This window comes from Bactrocera oleae, chromosome 6, assembly GCF_042242935.1.
Source record: "Bactrocera oleae isolate idBacOlea1 chromosome 6, idBacOlea1, whole genome shotgun sequence".
NCBI classification, from domain to species: domain Eukaryota; kingdom Metazoa; phylum Arthropoda; class Insecta; order Diptera; family Tephritidae; genus Bactrocera; species Bactrocera oleae.
Genome location: NC_091540.1, coordinates 50,469,821 through 50,486,838, shown reverse-complemented (window position 1 = coordinate 50,486,838; position 17,018 = coordinate 50,469,821). Strand labels below are relative to the sequence as shown.

At 32.3% G+C, this 17,018-nt stretch overlaps 2 protein-coding genes across 5 annotated transcripts; one reads left to right on the top strand and one right to left on the bottom strand.

The window, feature by feature from the left end:
* Positions 1-8,604: 8,604 nt before the first annotated feature.
* On the bottom strand, positions 8,605-10,577 carry LOC106620697 (probable serine hydrolase). Its single transcript, XM_014239263.3, has 3 exons — positions 10,419-10,577; positions 9,917-10,005; positions 8,605-9,855 (listed from the first exon to the last, which is right to left on the bottom strand). The coding sequence occupies exons 2-3, from the start codon at positions 9,989-9,991 to the stop codon at positions 8,938-8,940; spliced, it is 993 nt and encodes a 330-aa protein (XP_014094738.2). The 5' UTR covers positions 9,992-10,005; positions 10,419-10,577; the 3' UTR covers positions 8,605-8,937.
* Positions 10,578-10,906: 329 nt separating this feature from the next.
* On the top strand, positions 10,907-16,077 carry LOC106620694 (1-acyl-sn-glycerol-3-phosphate acyltransferase gamma). 4 transcript variants are annotated; one of them, XM_014239259.3, is made up of 5 exons: positions 10,907-11,042; positions 13,915-14,142; positions 14,217-14,752; positions 14,837-15,194; positions 15,263-16,077. In XM_014239259.3, the coding sequence occupies exons 2-5, from the start codon at positions 13,950-13,952 to the stop codon at positions 15,346-15,348; spliced, it is 1,173 nt and encodes a 390-aa protein (XP_014094734.2). In that variant the 5' UTR covers positions 10,907-11,042; positions 13,915-13,949; the 3' UTR covers positions 15,349-16,077. The 4 variants fall into 4 exon arrangements, with proteins under 4 accessions (XP_014094734.2, XP_069967184.1, XP_036215077.2 ...); XM_070111083.1 differs by lacking the exon at positions 10,907-11,042 and adding an exon at positions 12,225-12,285; XM_036359184.2 differs by lacking the exon at positions 10,907-11,042 and adding an exon at positions 13,607-13,722.
* The last annotated feature ends 941 nt before the right edge of the window (positions 16,078-17,018 follow it).

The window sequence follows — 17,018 nt, the reverse complement described above, 5'->3', positions numbered from 1 at the left end:
ATTTGCCCATATTTTCTGAAGAGCAGCGTTAACTAATTTTTGCTCTTCACTTTGCGCTCTCGAAACTTCGTGTCCATATAAGCTCAGAGGTGATCAGTGGGATTTCCTAACTACTAAAGCAGATTGCTTACGGAGCCACATTTTTTTAATATTGCCAAGTAGTCCAATATTTTCATAATTCCTTGAATGAAAGCAAGGTTACCAACGCCATTTGCACCCATTGCACCCCACACCATAATGCCCCGCACACCATAATGCACCTCCACCACGCTTGAGAGTATTATTAAAATGTTTATATATCAGCGTTTTGACTTCCTGCTTCGTGGTGTAGTAGACAAAAATTACGACACCTACTAGATAAATGCATTTAAAGTGTTGCCAACGTACATTGACAAGTTTTTTTTTTTTTGTCGCTTAAAAGTGAGATATTTAAACTTTTTGCAGTGGTTAATATCAATATTGATTTAATATTATATTACAATTTTTTATAAAAAAAAAAAACGAAAAATACATAAGATTCACATTTTGTTACTTTTGGTTGCAGCTTAAAAGTTGAAATAGTTTAAGAGAAAAGTCACTTCAAAGTCAGAACATCTTTGTAGAAGTTTTTTGGTTTGATTCGCTACAACAACAATAACAAAATCCGAAATTCAAATCGCCGAGTCAATCGGATCTCTTTGATATAAAATTTTATAACTGTCTCGATTAGTTAAACATGTGAGAAAAACCGTTAGTTGAACAAAACTATTATACTGTAAGAAACATGTTGCGAGAGTATAAAGAAATATAAATATGCATGTTCACATATTAAAATCCCATATAAATTATAGCTGGGGAAGATGTTAATGAAAAAAAAACAACGTAAATGACATGAAAATCGAAGGTAAAGAAGTTTACATGGCGCTGGTTACAGCAAGCACATAGCTCCAGATGCTCTTAAAGCAGACACCGGCGCTTTAATGCTTTTATGCATGTTATTGTTGTCTTTTTTTTAGCTGACTGAAACAGTAACAAATAAGGATGAGGTAGAAAACCACTAATGCTACTTGTCTACTGACACAGGTACCGCGAACAGCATGTTCATTGGCATTCTTGCTGAAGGTCCACTCAGTGACGCATTCTCCAGCCCTATTATCGTCATTACCGTAATCTATATTATATACCTCATTTGTTTTCGCTTTCGCAGCGACCACAAGTTCAACCGCAACCGCAGCTCCTTTGTTGGCGTCGGTTAAACGCTCAGCGTGGGGGCAATCCAGCTTCCAGCCACCGGCTGCTCTATACAAACATACATACGTACTATATACATATACTGCATTTCCCGCCTGCACCAACTCGTACAACATACTATGGTATATGTTATACACATACATACAAGTATCTTACATGCAAAGGCAGTCGCCAATTGACTTTTTGACATATGAATGTAGGTCAGTGTTGAGTGTAAAAGCGTGTGAATGTGAGTGTGTGTGTTGCTGGTTTGTGGCTAAATTTAAGCTTCTTTATTTTTCGGTAATCTGGTTTTTAATAGCTCTCGTATTTTCGGCCAATTATGTAGACATACATACACAAGCATATTTACAAAGAAGCACATCCATCGCGCCGCAACACCAGCTCCAGTCCCAACATCAGCTCCAGCAGCGGCTTATTAACAAGTTAAATGGCATATCACTAACGGATTATTTACAAATTTTATTGCTTTTTACTTTTATTTTTATCATTGTTTATTTATTTATCAATTGACGCATAAAAATTCAATAAATATACAATAATATGTTTAGGCAAACAAAAAAGCGTAAACTGTCTTCACAATTGCGAAATCGGCAAATAAATTTTTTTTATTAAGCAAAAGTAGACACCAGCTGCATATGTAATATTTAAAATATAGAAATGTTCAAAATCATGACCACCAATTGTCGCATGGGTTGAGGGCAAGTCAGCATTTGATGACCCAGTTTTGATTATTTGATTCATTTTGATTGAATGAGATATTTCACTTCAACCGGTATGCCTTAAGGCTATGTGATGATTTTAAGGGTGAAAATTCGACAAAATCAATTTTTTTGTTTTTCCATATTTCGATAGTCTATAAATTTGAAAATACTTGTAACATACTAAAAAATTAATATAATATTTCTAATATTATTTGTGTTACAGCTTTCTAAAGTGTTGCCGGTCAGTTTAATCAGCTCTATAGATCGGTTTATTTTTAAACCCGTTTTTCTCAAAACTACATTTTTCAAATTATCTACAGTTGTAACTAAAACATCCTATCGCTTTATATTTTCTGCTTATTTTGTATATATTAAATTCTTACAACATTTTCTGTAGGTAGTAGTTTTCTTGTAAAAAAATTTCAAAAATCACCTGTTTTGAAGCGCGTAACTCGCGTAAAACCGGGCCCAGAGGTAAAAAAGTGCGAGCCCCTACCTACAAGAATTTTTTTTAATACTTTACAAATTTTCCCACTTACTGATATACTAAAATATGACGTAGTGTTTTATGCTTTCATTATATCTGTATTAAATTTGCTTTCTTGTTAATGTTAGGTCAGAGAATGTAAAATATAGAGAAGGTCCAACTACGGACCAGCGTGTGAATTGTCAAAACCTAACAAAATGCGATGAGGGTATTTCACCACAGTCGGCTCGGAAGGAGAAATTTTAACAGTGGCGCGTGAACAGAGCTGAGCATTGTATGAAAATTATGCTCAGAAGTTGGCATTGATATTACAGCCGCATGTTAGCTTATATTTTTATACGTTTATATGCAATCATATTCATAGATATGAAATTCATTTTCTGAATATCTATGATATCATGAAAAATGTATTACATTTTAATTAAAATATGCTACTTCAAAGGAATATTTGCAGTTGCTTTTTAGATATTGCTTATGTTTGATATTATGAAATATAAGTACATATGTATGCATATGTATGTATCTGCTATGTTTTACTATATACATACATACATAAGTATATAACACACTAACATAATATCTTAAAAATCTTAATATATTTAAATAGTAATATATGCAAATCACACCTTTCATGATTTAAAGCTTACATACATACATATGTATGTACTTATGTAAGTAAAATTCAAATTCAAATCAAGTTATTATCATTTATCAGTAATAACATTTGCGCGCACTGCTCTATATGTACATACATACATATGTGCTTATGACATTGTCACACAAATAATGGATCACAAACCTACATTCATATATTCGTACACATGTAAATATGTCACCCGCAAAAACTACAAACATTGTTCTACAAAAACAACAATCGTCACAAGTCAATATGTCAGCCAAATAGGCCAAGGTCAAATTTATAGTAAATCAAACAACAACAACATTTTCATTCATGAACGCAGGCGTACTTTTAACAAGCAACCTCGCTTCATTCATAAAAACAGACACCCTCACATCTCCCCGAGCACGTGTTTGCCTACAAGCGTCTTTTCACGACGATGGCAAAAGCTAAAAATCATAAATTGAACAAATTTCTGATATTCCCTCTAGAAGGGAAAAGTGACAACCCCTCAAATATGAGTATTAAAATATTTTAGAATAAAAGTCACAACATAGTATATTTGTCGATTTACAATTCAAGAAACTTTTTAAAGGAAATATTCAATATTCCTTTAATTTATGTATACAGTAAGCCCCGGGTAAGTATCGCTCCTCCAATCCCTCTTATCTGCCAGTGTCTTACTGCATCTCACGTTTTTTTTCTTAATTTTTTAAAGAAAACGGTAATTTTTTTTAAATACATAGAAATTATTTTTTTGGTACCACTCGCTTAAGTACCACAATCGCTTATGTACTACAAAGCACAAAAAATCTGCAACTTTGGTTTTGGCACTTAATCGGGATTGACTGTATTTGTGAAAGAATGTAAATATTCGAATTTTTTGTACACACATCTGCCCGTATATATGCACATGACTTGTTGACTTTGTTTCCATTAACGCATGCCACGTTGTATATGAATAGGGGTTGATTTTGCACTTGCCCATATGCGATATATGTTTGTAAAAGTGTGTATGGTTTCCCATGAACAATGAGTGTACATATTTACATACATATGTTGCATGTAGACAAATTAACAAATAAATTGAAAAACTTTCTGATGTTCCCTCTAGAAGGGAAAAGTTGCAGCCCCGCAAGCCCACAAAATACAGAAAAAAAGTGACAAAAGTGGCAACAAAGCTTTTGTCCATTTAAAATATTTAACAATTCAAAAATATTTTTCGTTTTTCCATTTTTTTCCATGACAAAAATCTCCGTCAATATGTATGCATGCTCATACATAAACATACATATTTACGATAGTTTGTAGGCAAAGCTGTTAGAGCGGCAAGGGAAGCGGTGACAATCGGCGGCCGTTCGTTATTTTTTTTCGGCATAGCTCGGATTTTCTACCAACAACACAATGTTGTGACGCTTTGTCGTCGCGTCAGTCCTTCGACACAGTGACTCTTTGACAAGAAAACAAAAAACATGAGCTTCGGCCATTGGTTGTCCGTGGCAACGGAGATTTCGCATGAAACAATGAGCGTACATACTTACACATATATGTTGCATGTAGACAAATTAATAATTATAATGGGTACTTTCATATTTGTTTACATGCACACATAATTATACATATATTATGTATAAGAATATTTGCGACCGCTTGGTCTTTTCTTATCAGATTATGTCAAGCAAGAGGTGTACAAAATCTAACCCAGAAATCTGACTGAGCTGAAGCAGTCCATTAAATAGATAATTGAGGCAATCCCGAATTAGGTGTCGCATATGCGTGGTTGAGCATGGAAGAATAATTAATTGTTTAAATAAAATAAAATTTTCTATACAATAAAAAAAATAAATGTAATGCATTGACTAAAAAGAAACTTCTTACGGTTTAATTTTGTAGCACGATTCGTTAGCCACCCTGTATAGGCAGAATATATTCAAATTATATGAAAAGTCGTTTGCTCATTGTAAATATACGAATCTGTAAGCGTACATTTCTTAACATTAAAATTAGCATTATTTTTCTCAATTAACATTGAAAATGCTCAATTCTGCTATTTTTCAGTCCCCTGATGTTCGGTGGTGAAATACCCTCATCGTTTTCAGTACCCCTTCCAAAAGTGGTGAAATACCCTCATCGTTTTCAGTACCCCTTCGAAACGTGAAATATTTTGCTAATGGCCGCACTGTGAACCTTCTCTATATTTTACATTCTCTGATATATATATTTGACATAATTATTTTGTTTGGGCCTCCCGTTTATCTTAACATAACATGAAACTTATCGGATTGAAATTTTTTTTTCGATCATGAATGTCACATCATCAATACTCATCAAAATATTAATCATCTTGACATAAAAATTATAAAATGCATTTCCGGTAGTTGCTGCGGAGGCTAAGACTTATTTATGGAAATCAATGTTAATCGGCATTCGATGTTGATTAGAGCTAATAATAAACTTGATGTTTATTAGTTTCCATAGTTGTCGTATTCAAGTAATTAATACATATTTAATTAACAGCGTAAAAAATTAACCGTTGGCGCACTATTGTTTATAATTAATGACAGCTTGAATTAGCCATCCGAGTTTAGGTTATGATCGATACCGATGAGCTCTTTAATCACGTCTGGGCTACGGTGCGCTGCTGACTTTCAAATGCCAAGTTTAACAGTTAATATAATTTATTCAAATCGATGTTCTTGCAATGTACATCTGTATGCTTATGTCATAGGCCTCGACGGAGCTTTGTTTCTAATGTTCAATAATTGATGAGTTCATCGAACAGAACGGAAAACCACATTCTTTCAGCGATTTGCACACTTTTCTTTTTTTTTATTAATCCATTAGTTACACTTGTTTGAATAATTTGATTCATATGTCGCGTCCTTGACTTTATGCAGCTTTAAGAGTAAGAAGATTTGTTTTTTTTCATTAAATGCTTGCGAAAGATTTCCGTAACATCCGTTCCGACCGGTTCTTTACAAAGTAATCAATATCGTCATAGTTTATTGCTGAGCCACGTCATAAATCGTAGAATATTGTTAATATAAATAACTAAGTATAATGGAAGACAAAAATATTTTTGAAACTTTTTCGAAGAAAAAATCAACTATGCAGAATAGGCATCGTGTTTTCCCAGACCAATATACGACTTTAATTCAATCGAGTTGTTTAAAAGTATGGAATTAATGCTATTGATAACAAATAAGGAATAGGGAAGTTCGGGTGTAACCGAACATTTCATACCCTCGCAAGGTAAAGTCATATATGGGATTTTCATACATACCAGGTGTACCGGAATGAAGTGAGCGTTAAGATACAAATGTGTTGGTAGGGAACACTTGTTGTGAATGTGTCTTAATTTTTTTTCTGTTTGGCTGGCATGATATCTGTCAAACATATTCAATAACCTTACAGTCATTGAAACAATAACATCATATTTTTCATTGTGTTAAAAATGTCAAATTTTGTACCGGAAAGTGATGATTTACGGCAAGCATAAATTTTTTGTTTCCATTTGAAGCAAAGTGCTGCAGAGTCGCATCGATTGTCGAAGCATATGGCGATCATGCTCTATCAGAAGCACCATGCAAAATATGGTTTAAACGGTTAAGAGATAATGATTTTGATGTGAGAAATGAAGACCATGGAAGACCACCAAAAAAGTTTGAAGACGCCGAATCGCAAGCAATATTGGATGAAAATGATACTTTGAGTAAAAAGAAAACAGTAGCCATGTTAAATGTTGCACAAGCAAAGAATTTCAGACCGTTTGAAAGCTATGGGAAAGATCCAGAAGTGTGGAAAATGGGTACCACATGAAATAAATGAAAGATAAATGGAAAACCGATGAAACACTTGTGAAATACAATTAGTTTTCCTTTAAATTGTCACTGGCGATAAAAAAGGGATTTATTTTAAGAATCCAAAACGGAGAAAATCATGGGTTATTCCTGGACAACCATCAACAACGACTGCAAAAACAAATCGATTCGGTAAGAAGGCACTCTTGCAACATGTTGCTACAGAGTATCACAGTTTTGTACACCTAACGGTTGTTTCCATCACCCAGAACTAATCGAGTTAGATATAGGATTATATATATATAAAAAATCAGGATGAAGAGACGAGTTGACTCTCTGTCCGTCTCTGCAAGCTGTAACTTTAGTAACAATTGAGATATCTTGATGAATCTTGAAACACATATTTCTGGGCATCGTAAGACGGTTGGTATTGCAGATATGCGTAATCGGACCATTGCCACGCCCACATAACGCCATTAATCGAAAACATATAAAATGTCATAACTAAGATAACCACACTGAGATACACCCCTATCGACAGTGTGAAAATGGGTCATAACCACGCCCACTCCCATATAACAGTTTTATTTAAAACTATGAAATGCGATCACTTATTAAATAAACAAGTCAGAGACGTTGAATTTTACACATAGGATGATGCAATTAAGCTTTATAGGAGCCAAAACAAAAATTTGACAATAGACGACAGGCACCGCCCATCTTTAAGGGAAAACCCATATCTCGAGACCTGCTCGACCGATTTCAACCAAATTCGGTACGTAACGTTCTTCTGGCATTCTTACAGTGCGAAAATGAGTGAAATAGGATTACAACCACGCCTACTTTCTAAATAACGGAATTTTAAATTCCATCTGATTCTCTCACTTTATAGTATGCAAATCAAGCAAACATTTATGTATCGGGATAAAACTTTGGACGAATAATGCCTTTACGACCACCTATGACCAAAAATTTTCCAAATCGAACCAAAACTGTACAAGCTCCTAGGTGCCGAATATTATATATGGACCTCAGTAGATACATATGTATATACTTTTTATCGGAAACATCGGTCAATGTATGAGATTTTTAATTGAAATTCAGAGAGGATCCTTTCATTTGTATGTAAAAAATGGGTTGATACTTCGCTTAGCCTTCATATATCTTAATATTTTGAACTTTCGGGTGACTTTATGCCGCATATATCGGCCAATATGTGAGTTATCTCAATGAAAACTAGAGAGCGTGTTTTAATCATAATAGTGTATCGTTGTGTCTAAAATGGATAAAATTAGGCGAAAACTAACTAATATCAGGATTTTCAAACATTCGACTCACTTAACTCCATTTGATTGGTGATGGTATGTGAGGTACTTTAATGAAACCCCGGGAGCATTTTATAATCCTATGGCATGTTAGTTGTATGTATTGTAGTATTGGCAAAAATTGATAAAATCGAGTCAATACTATCCTTTACTTCCATATACTACTTGTAATTATTTTCGTTATTTCAACAAGTTTTATGCCGTATATGTCGAACTGTGAGTATTATTTATATATTGTATAAAATTGCTTCAAAATTTGTTCTCGAGTATCCCTGAGCAATTTCAAAATTAACGCATGGGTGTGCTCTTTTCTCTATCCACAATATACCCCATAAAATGATTTCCGTTTTTTCACCTATAATTTAACCAATTAGGATGGTAAAAACGTGTGATATATTAGCGAAATTAGGTGGACAAGCTTCAATATAAGTCAAGAAGATACCAAATTTGATTGTACTTTATTAACATTTCATCGAATAATGGATGTTTAATTTTTTCGCAACATTTTTTAATATAAAGTTTAGCCAGCACCTGAAAGAATTTCTCCGGTTGATTGATTCTTGCAAGTTGCGGGAGTATAAAATGTTAGCTCTTATCTCTTTCTTAACTGTTTTATAGGTGTATTATTTATGTATTCAAACTTAACGAAGTCTATTCCAAACTTCTACTGTAATACAAAGTATGAACAACTATTTACAATTACTATACTATTACAATTAGTTATGAAAATTTGCTCGGATAAAAATTTAGTGTAAATTAACTAACGAACATTCTACAATTTGCTGGAGCTTCGCTTAGCCAAAGGACCATTACGATTAATGAAATCGTTGATTGGTCCAATAATACGCTCTGGATGATTCATGTGCACATGGTGCGAACCATCGACCTCAAAATATTCAAAACTTGGTTTCGTTTGCAATATGGCTAATACCTCATCATAATACTTTTTATCTTCGAAATAACTGGATTGTCGTGCTTTAATAAACAAATAGGGGCACTCAATGCGTTTAGCCATTTCTACGCAAATTTCCTGTGTACCAACCATATAATTGTAGAACTTTAAACGACGATCGCGACAAAAGAAATATTTCTCAGGATATTTTTCCGATTTTTGTATGCTACGCGCTAACATATGTTTACAGAGATCTTTGTTGATGGAATGGAATGTTCCGATAAAAATGCGTTCAATGAGTTCGTCATATGAATAGCTTGGTGGCTCCTCATTCGATTGGTTGCGTTCATCCTCTTTTATAAAACCATCCATACGCGTTTCCATGCTACGTACAACACTGGCGGGTAGACGTTGATGTGGTTTCAATGCATCCAGACCAATAACCATGTCAACTTTATCGTGGAAAATCGCAGCAAATACAAAAGCAATAATGGAGCTCATGGAATGTCCGATTATGGAGACCTTTTTCCAATTGTATTGTTTCATTATATTTAGTATAACGTACAAATTGTCAATGGTGTTGTAGTAGCATCCATTCGGAAGGCGTGATGAAAGTCCATGTCCGGGCAGGTCTATGGAGAGGAAGGGAACATCTGGCGACAAAAGAGGTACTAATAAATCAAAGGTGCCAGCGTTATCTTGCCATCCATGTAGCCCAAGTATAGGCTGAACATCTTGAGGACCATACCATTTACCGGATATATGACCCCAAGGCATGGGGATACTAACTTCAGCAAACTAGAGTTAAGATACACGATTAATAGTCAAATTTTCGAAAATGTTTAACAAAAGTACTTACCTTACGAGTAGGTGGCTCATCCGTTAAATCACCTGCGTGACGATAACGCCTGTTTCCACCTTTTTTTAAATCCATACCTTTTTCAGAATCTATTTTGGATTAAATAAATGTAGACTTTATTTTAAAATTGGATATACTTTTTAGTGGCGTAAAGTAATTTACTTGGTATTAGGAACTAATATTCATATCAGTATTACCAATAAAGTAATTAACTGTGTTAGTATGATTAATCTGTAAATATAGGGGTGCAGATATACATACATATGTATGTAAGTAATTGAACTTTGATTTGATTTTTTTGATATGACGAATACAGTTGGCTAAGTTATAAAACAAAAAAGTAATACTATATACGAAAATATTCGATTTCAGTGAAGGATTTAGTGACCGGAAATATAACTGAAGCTTGTTATTAATTTCATCCATTTTAAATTATCGATAATAAATTCAACATACAATATTAAATCAACTTATAAATTGTTTAACAAGTTTCGCAATTTACCTTCAACCTTCGACACTATAAGTAAGCGTCCTATTCGCTTGATAATTGTATTATATTTATTTCACAAGTTCAATCCTATATGAGTTAATATTTAACTAGAGTAGTTATGAATGAACTTCTACCGCATATGATAAGAAACAAATAGTTGGTGTGTTCGTATTATGCTACTGCTGTCAAAATTTATTCTCATTTATAAATATTGGCAGCACTAAGTGGCAGCATACTGATTTAAAATGACGCCGTCGAATACTTTTCTTAATTTTAGTTTGAATTTTATAACAAAGTATACAAATATCGTAATAACTTTTTTTTCAGAGTTCATAGTTCAGAGTTGATATGCGAATTTCCTAAATAAATATAATGTTCATTACATTTATCTCAGTTTGGGTATAGTGTATTCACACTAAAACTTCGTTACGACTTCTAAGGGTTAACTGAGTGAACCATGTAAGCTGGCAACATCACGAATTAAACCATATGACAATTGACGTTGATCCAACAACAAAATTATGTTTATTCTAAAATTTGGATAACTGGTGATAGTACTGAAATTTTCAAATTGCCAAGTTTTTTTAAAGTATTTTTATATTGACTAAAAAAGGTGTCTTAAAGTTGTAAATGAACGTAAGTTGAAACGTTGTTAAGTGTGAAAAATTAAAAGGGCACGAAATTGCTGAAGTGTGGCGAAAGTAAAATTTTTTCGTGCGTTTGTTTTTTTGAGATAGTGTGCAAATTGTTACGTAGATTTACTATATTTTAAATGTTATTTAAGACATAAAAGTAAAAAACTAGGTGTTTAAGTGTTCATAAGATTTATACAGGTTACAAAGTTGCATCGCGAGTTTTTCATTGATTTTTTTTTTTGCTGAACTCCATTAAGACTGATTAACATTAAGTAATAAATATTTAGCCACAACGCATTAGAAATTGTGAGAAATAGGGAAAATCCATGCGTCATCATTAGTTTTTGGCTAGATAGTTAAAGTACATACAAACTTTACAATATACATATAAGTGTACCCTTTCTGCAATCATGCTTACAGCCTACAGGTTGCAGTTTTGCATTGCAAAAATTTAGAAGCGGTGTAAATAGACGTATATTATTTACCAATTGTAAATGCTTACATATTCTTTTTCACCGCAATGAGGCCTAGAGGTTGCAGTTGTGCTTAGCAAAGAGAGGTATAAATAGATTCTTGATGAATTCTAAATGCATTTTGCGGCATATCAGGAACATATAAAGGGTACAAAACATTATGCGATAATATACAACCAGCAAAATTACAAATAATTGATCTAAAAAAATGCTCCAGTATATTATTTCTATATATGAGTTAGTCACAAAGAATCTTAGGCCAAGTGTCGTATAAAGACCTCATTTTAATACAAATGTATGTATCTGTGATTATACAAACAATCACAAATGTGAAATAAATAGTATTTTTTCAGATTAAAAACGTGTTATCATATAAAAGCGATTGCATATTATAGCCTACAACAGGGTATTTTTAAATCAGCGTTTAATATTTTCTCAATTAAAATATACATACATGTGTGCCGGCGCTATAATAGTATTTGCGTTAATGTAAAAAAATTTAGGATTTGTATGATAATAGGTACTCGCGTTGAAAGGCAATTAACTAGTTGTTTGGACTGTCCACGCCTGCAAAAAAAAAATTTATTGCTTGTTGTGTTTTATTTTGTAAATACGTTTAATTTAATGTGTTTTTTATGCAATTGACTTTTCACAGCTCTTAGCTGCTTAGCACAATAAGTATATTAGTAATAGTTTGACGCAACAAGTGAGCGGTTTATAATAGTGTGTGTTCGAAGCATTGAACTTTCGAGCTATGAGCATACTTTACAAGTATATATATGTAGTATTTTCTTTAATTTTTAGTTGGAGTGCAGGTCCAAAAATCTTTACAAATAATGTACAAATATATAGTCATCTAAAATGCAAAAGAACATATCATCAAGTAATTCGAAATTAAGCAGAGTACATATCTATGTATATGTATTTACAAAGTTCAGTTCTACTATCAGATAAAACTAAGTTATAACCAAAGTTCAATATAACGCATGATTTTTGCTATCCGATTTTTTGGATTTTAGGTGACGAATTACAGTGTGTTAAAAATTCCGAATTATTATGAATAGTGTTTCGATTCCAACAATAACCAATCTTCGTAATAACCTTTTACAAGTGTGTATCTATGTGCGACGACGATCCTAGAAGCTCGTGCTCTCTGAAAGAAAATAAAAAAGGGGATCTTAATATAGACAAGATTTAAGAGTACAAATCGAACGTTTTTAGCTTTGCATACAGTTTTCGCAAAATGGCAGACTTCAAAGTTTAAGTTTTGACCGAAAATATAAAGAGAAAATTGTTTATACAAAAAATAATTTGAAAAAATAATGAAAACATCGTACGCAGTTACCTAGATAATGTTACTGTAAAGCTACAGATAAATTTTAAAGTGGTTGCGGGCAACCTTAAGATCTCTTGTGTGGAAATTTTTCAGTGAATACAAGAAAATAAATTTAATTAAAATTTTAAAATTTTTCCTTGAAACTTTGGACAAATATATTTGAAAAAAAAAACAAAAATTCATCAAGTAAAGCGAGAGAATAACCATTTACATGACACATACAATGTGTGTTCCCACAAATTATTTTTTGTATAAAAAATTTTAGCTTCTAATAATTATATCCTTCTTCCAGTATATCCATTCGCTGAGACTAATTAACAGATTGTTGTTGTATTTGTAAGGAGATATAGTTTTGGGAAGTGCTGTTGAAGTTACAGTTAAAGGCCGGCGCCGAATTACAGTTTACTTAAAAGACTGTTTATATTTGTTCTACGGAGAGGGTTTTTGTTGTAGTCTCAGTTAGACTTTGCTTTGCTATAATAACAGTTGCTATCGCAATTCTTAATGGACGATTATTTATTCTTCTCACACGAATAAAACGGCGTCATCACAAGGCACTTATTATACGATAATCGATTTTAGAACTACATTATAAGGTTCACATATATAAATACATATTTAAGTATACAATGAGTATATGGTATATATTGAGAGTTTGATTAGCGTTTTTAATGCTTTTACTACTGTTGTATTTCAAACTTTGTATTCAAGTGATGTATTACGGTTTCTTTCGAATTTTACTTTTTCATTTCCTATCGGTGAAATTAGTATCGAGGGAACTTTATTGCTTGAACTAATTTAGTAAACATTTTATGCTGTACAATTTAGTAATTCTTGTTAAATTGTTGCGTTTGGTTGTGCACAGATCGCTGGTTATTTTTATTAGATTTAAGAATTTAAAATAATAAATAAATAAGTTAGTAATTTTGTATAATTGAATTCTAAAATTAATTTAATCAATAAAAAGCGAGAATTTGCCATATTCTTTGTTTATTAACATAGTTTAAAGCATATCAAATATATTGTATTAAATTGATAATTAGTGTTTTTTCAAAATTTTGCAGCAAAATAAAATTCGAAGTAAGACAGCGAGCAGTAAATGAGTCCAATCATGACTTTACTTGCGGATATTAAAAAGTTAAGACTGATACACTTATGTATTGCCATCACTTTCTTCATATCGGGTTTGGTGATCAATTTGGTGCAGCTAATACTTCACTTGACATTGAAGCCATTCAATGTTGTGCTCTTTAGACGCATCATGTTCTATCTCTGCTATTCGCTAAACTCACGTAAGTAATATCTGCAATATCTGTGCACATTAAATCATTTTAAATAAATTACTTATTTATGAAACTTCCTTCAGAGCTTCTATTTGTAGCCGAGTGGTACTCGAATAGCAAACTACATGTTTATATAGATCCAGATGACTTAGAGAATTACTGTGGCAAGGAACATGTTTTGTTAATGATGAATCATGCATATGAAATTGACTGGCTAGCCGGCTGGATGTTTACGGAGAAAAATCGTGTTTTGGGTAATTGCAAAGCATATGCAAAGAAAGCTATTTCTTATGTACCCGCAATCGGTTGGGCTTGGTATTTTGCGGAATTTGTATTCTTAGAACGTTCCTACGATAAGGATAAAGAAATAATTGCGCGTCAATTGAAGGAGGTGTTTGCATATCCAGATCCTGTATGGTTGTTGCTAAATGCCGAAGGTACACGCTTCACACCAAAAAAGCACGAGGCCTCCGTTAAATTCGCCCAAGAACGTGGTATGACCGTACTGAAACATCATTTAATACCGCGTACCAAAGGTTTCATTGCTAGCTTACCCACGCTACGTGGCCGCTGTCCAGCCATTTACGATGTAAATTTGGCCTTCAAAAATGACGCGAAGGTTTGTTAACTGTATTAACTAATGTTTTTCGCCTTGCTTGTCTTTCAAAGCATAATTAACAACTAACTTCAACAATTTCCTTAGCACCCACCGACTATTTCTACGATATTAAATGGCTACCCAATAGAGGGCTACATGTTTGTCCGTCGTATCCCACTCGAGAATGTACCTGAAGATGAGACAGCAGCTGCGGAGTGGCTTCAAAATTTGTTCCGCGAGAAGGATCGTATTATCGATAGCTTCCATACAACAGGCAGTTTCTTTGAAACATCCGGATTTAAGGAAGTGCCAGTAAAGCATTTTAAATATCGGCCATATAATCTACTCAATTTTGCACTGTGGTCATTATTTTCCATCTCATTAATACTATACTATCTAGTGTCTTCATTTTTGGCACATAATTGGATTGGTCTTTCCATTGCCGTCGGCATACTGTTAGCAAGTAAGTTAACTGCATATAATTTACATTGCAAAATGTCTTATACGTTTGGCTCTCTTGTATCGTTCTAGTCTACGTAATGATGGTGAAGTCAATCAATATGTCAAAAATCAGTAAAGCTTCCTCATATGGCTCGGAAACATCGAAATCGAAGTAATACATACATATGTCAAGCATATAGTTGTATGAGACTTGCGAGCGACCATCCATAACAAATTTTATCAATACGCAGAAGTTTAGACCGTAAAACAATCGTACAAATGACGAAATTGTAGCATAAATAGTCATAAATGTAATTCAACTGTCATGTTCGTTAGTAGAACGGCAATCATTTAGTTTTTATTTCATCAAACTAAATATCAGCGAACAATTAATGTATATTTGTGATACACTTGCGAAAATATATTTACATAAATATATAGGCACAAATTTACATTTGAATGTGTTTAAAACAAAGTGAGTGAAGAACACATTGTAATTATTAAATTAAAATAATTTTATTGGATTATACTAAATTAGCATTGTCTGTGGAATATGTTAGGCCAACAGTGGTCTAAATTAAATGAATTGTAAGTGTAATTGTACAACTACCTAGCATTCCAATGTCAGTAATATGGTTCAGCTTCGAATGAGAATTTATATGTCTTCTTGAAATGTTCCCACATAATCACAAAACAGAATTAAACCACCTATTAATTGTAATAATAAGATATTTACGATTGTAAAACAGCCCTAGAGCATGAGATTTAAGAAAAAAACTTCCTTTAGTCTTAAATGTAAACCAAAACAGAAGTTTAAATGGAGATAATTATTGTAACCTGAAATAAGACGAACAGAAGTTTTACTAACTTGAAGTAAGTATGCAAATAAAATCTGTTAAAAAATATATTGTTTATGTGGTGCATGTTTGTTTTACAATTATTATTATTTTTTACTCATGGGTAGCTTTAACCAAATTCGCACTTTAACCCAATATTAAATTGTTGTACTGTTATTAATTTTTTTTATTTATAAACTTTTTTTTCAATTCAATAATTTTTTTTTATTTATAAACTTTTTTTATTCCAATATTTCGCTATTTTCTATTTTAATATTTATTTAAATTTTTTATATATAATATTTTTTGTTCTGGCAGCTATAACCAAATTCGCTCACTTCAAACCTTATATTAAATGTATTTCCTTTTTTTATAATTTTTATTTTCATCTTTTTTATTTGTTTTTTATTTACAATTGTTTTTTATATTTTTATTATCATTATATATTAAAGCAGGCAAAGTTCAGGTTTCAAACTTGTCAATATAAATGGCTTCATTTACCTTATTATTAATAGAAGCAGAAATATATGAAGAAAGCAATGTTATATTTCTCATAATTTTTTTTTTGTTATATTTAAAGCGGTATCTGAAAAGACAGCTGTGAAAATGCACTAATTTAGAATTTACAAAAGAAAATCAAGTAGCCTTCCAGGTTTAGTACATAAATTAAATTCAAAGTGAATTCCGAAAAGCTGTTTATTAGTAAAATTAAATGGACCATAGAAAATTTTGTGAATTAAGCTTGAAAACTACCCACAGAATATGGAATTTAAGTACACTATTTAACTGACTTAAAAAATTTATTCCATAAGAAGTTAATTACTATGAGTTATTTGAATAGGACCACCGCAAGTAAATATAGTACATATATGGAATGAATTTATCAATTAAATGTTTTAAAAATTAATATATAGAAAATTTAAATGTATGTATGTGTTTATGTGAATAGTTCTACAAATCGAATTATTAAAAATTTCATTTTGCTTAGTAATTACACTCATATAGTTCGA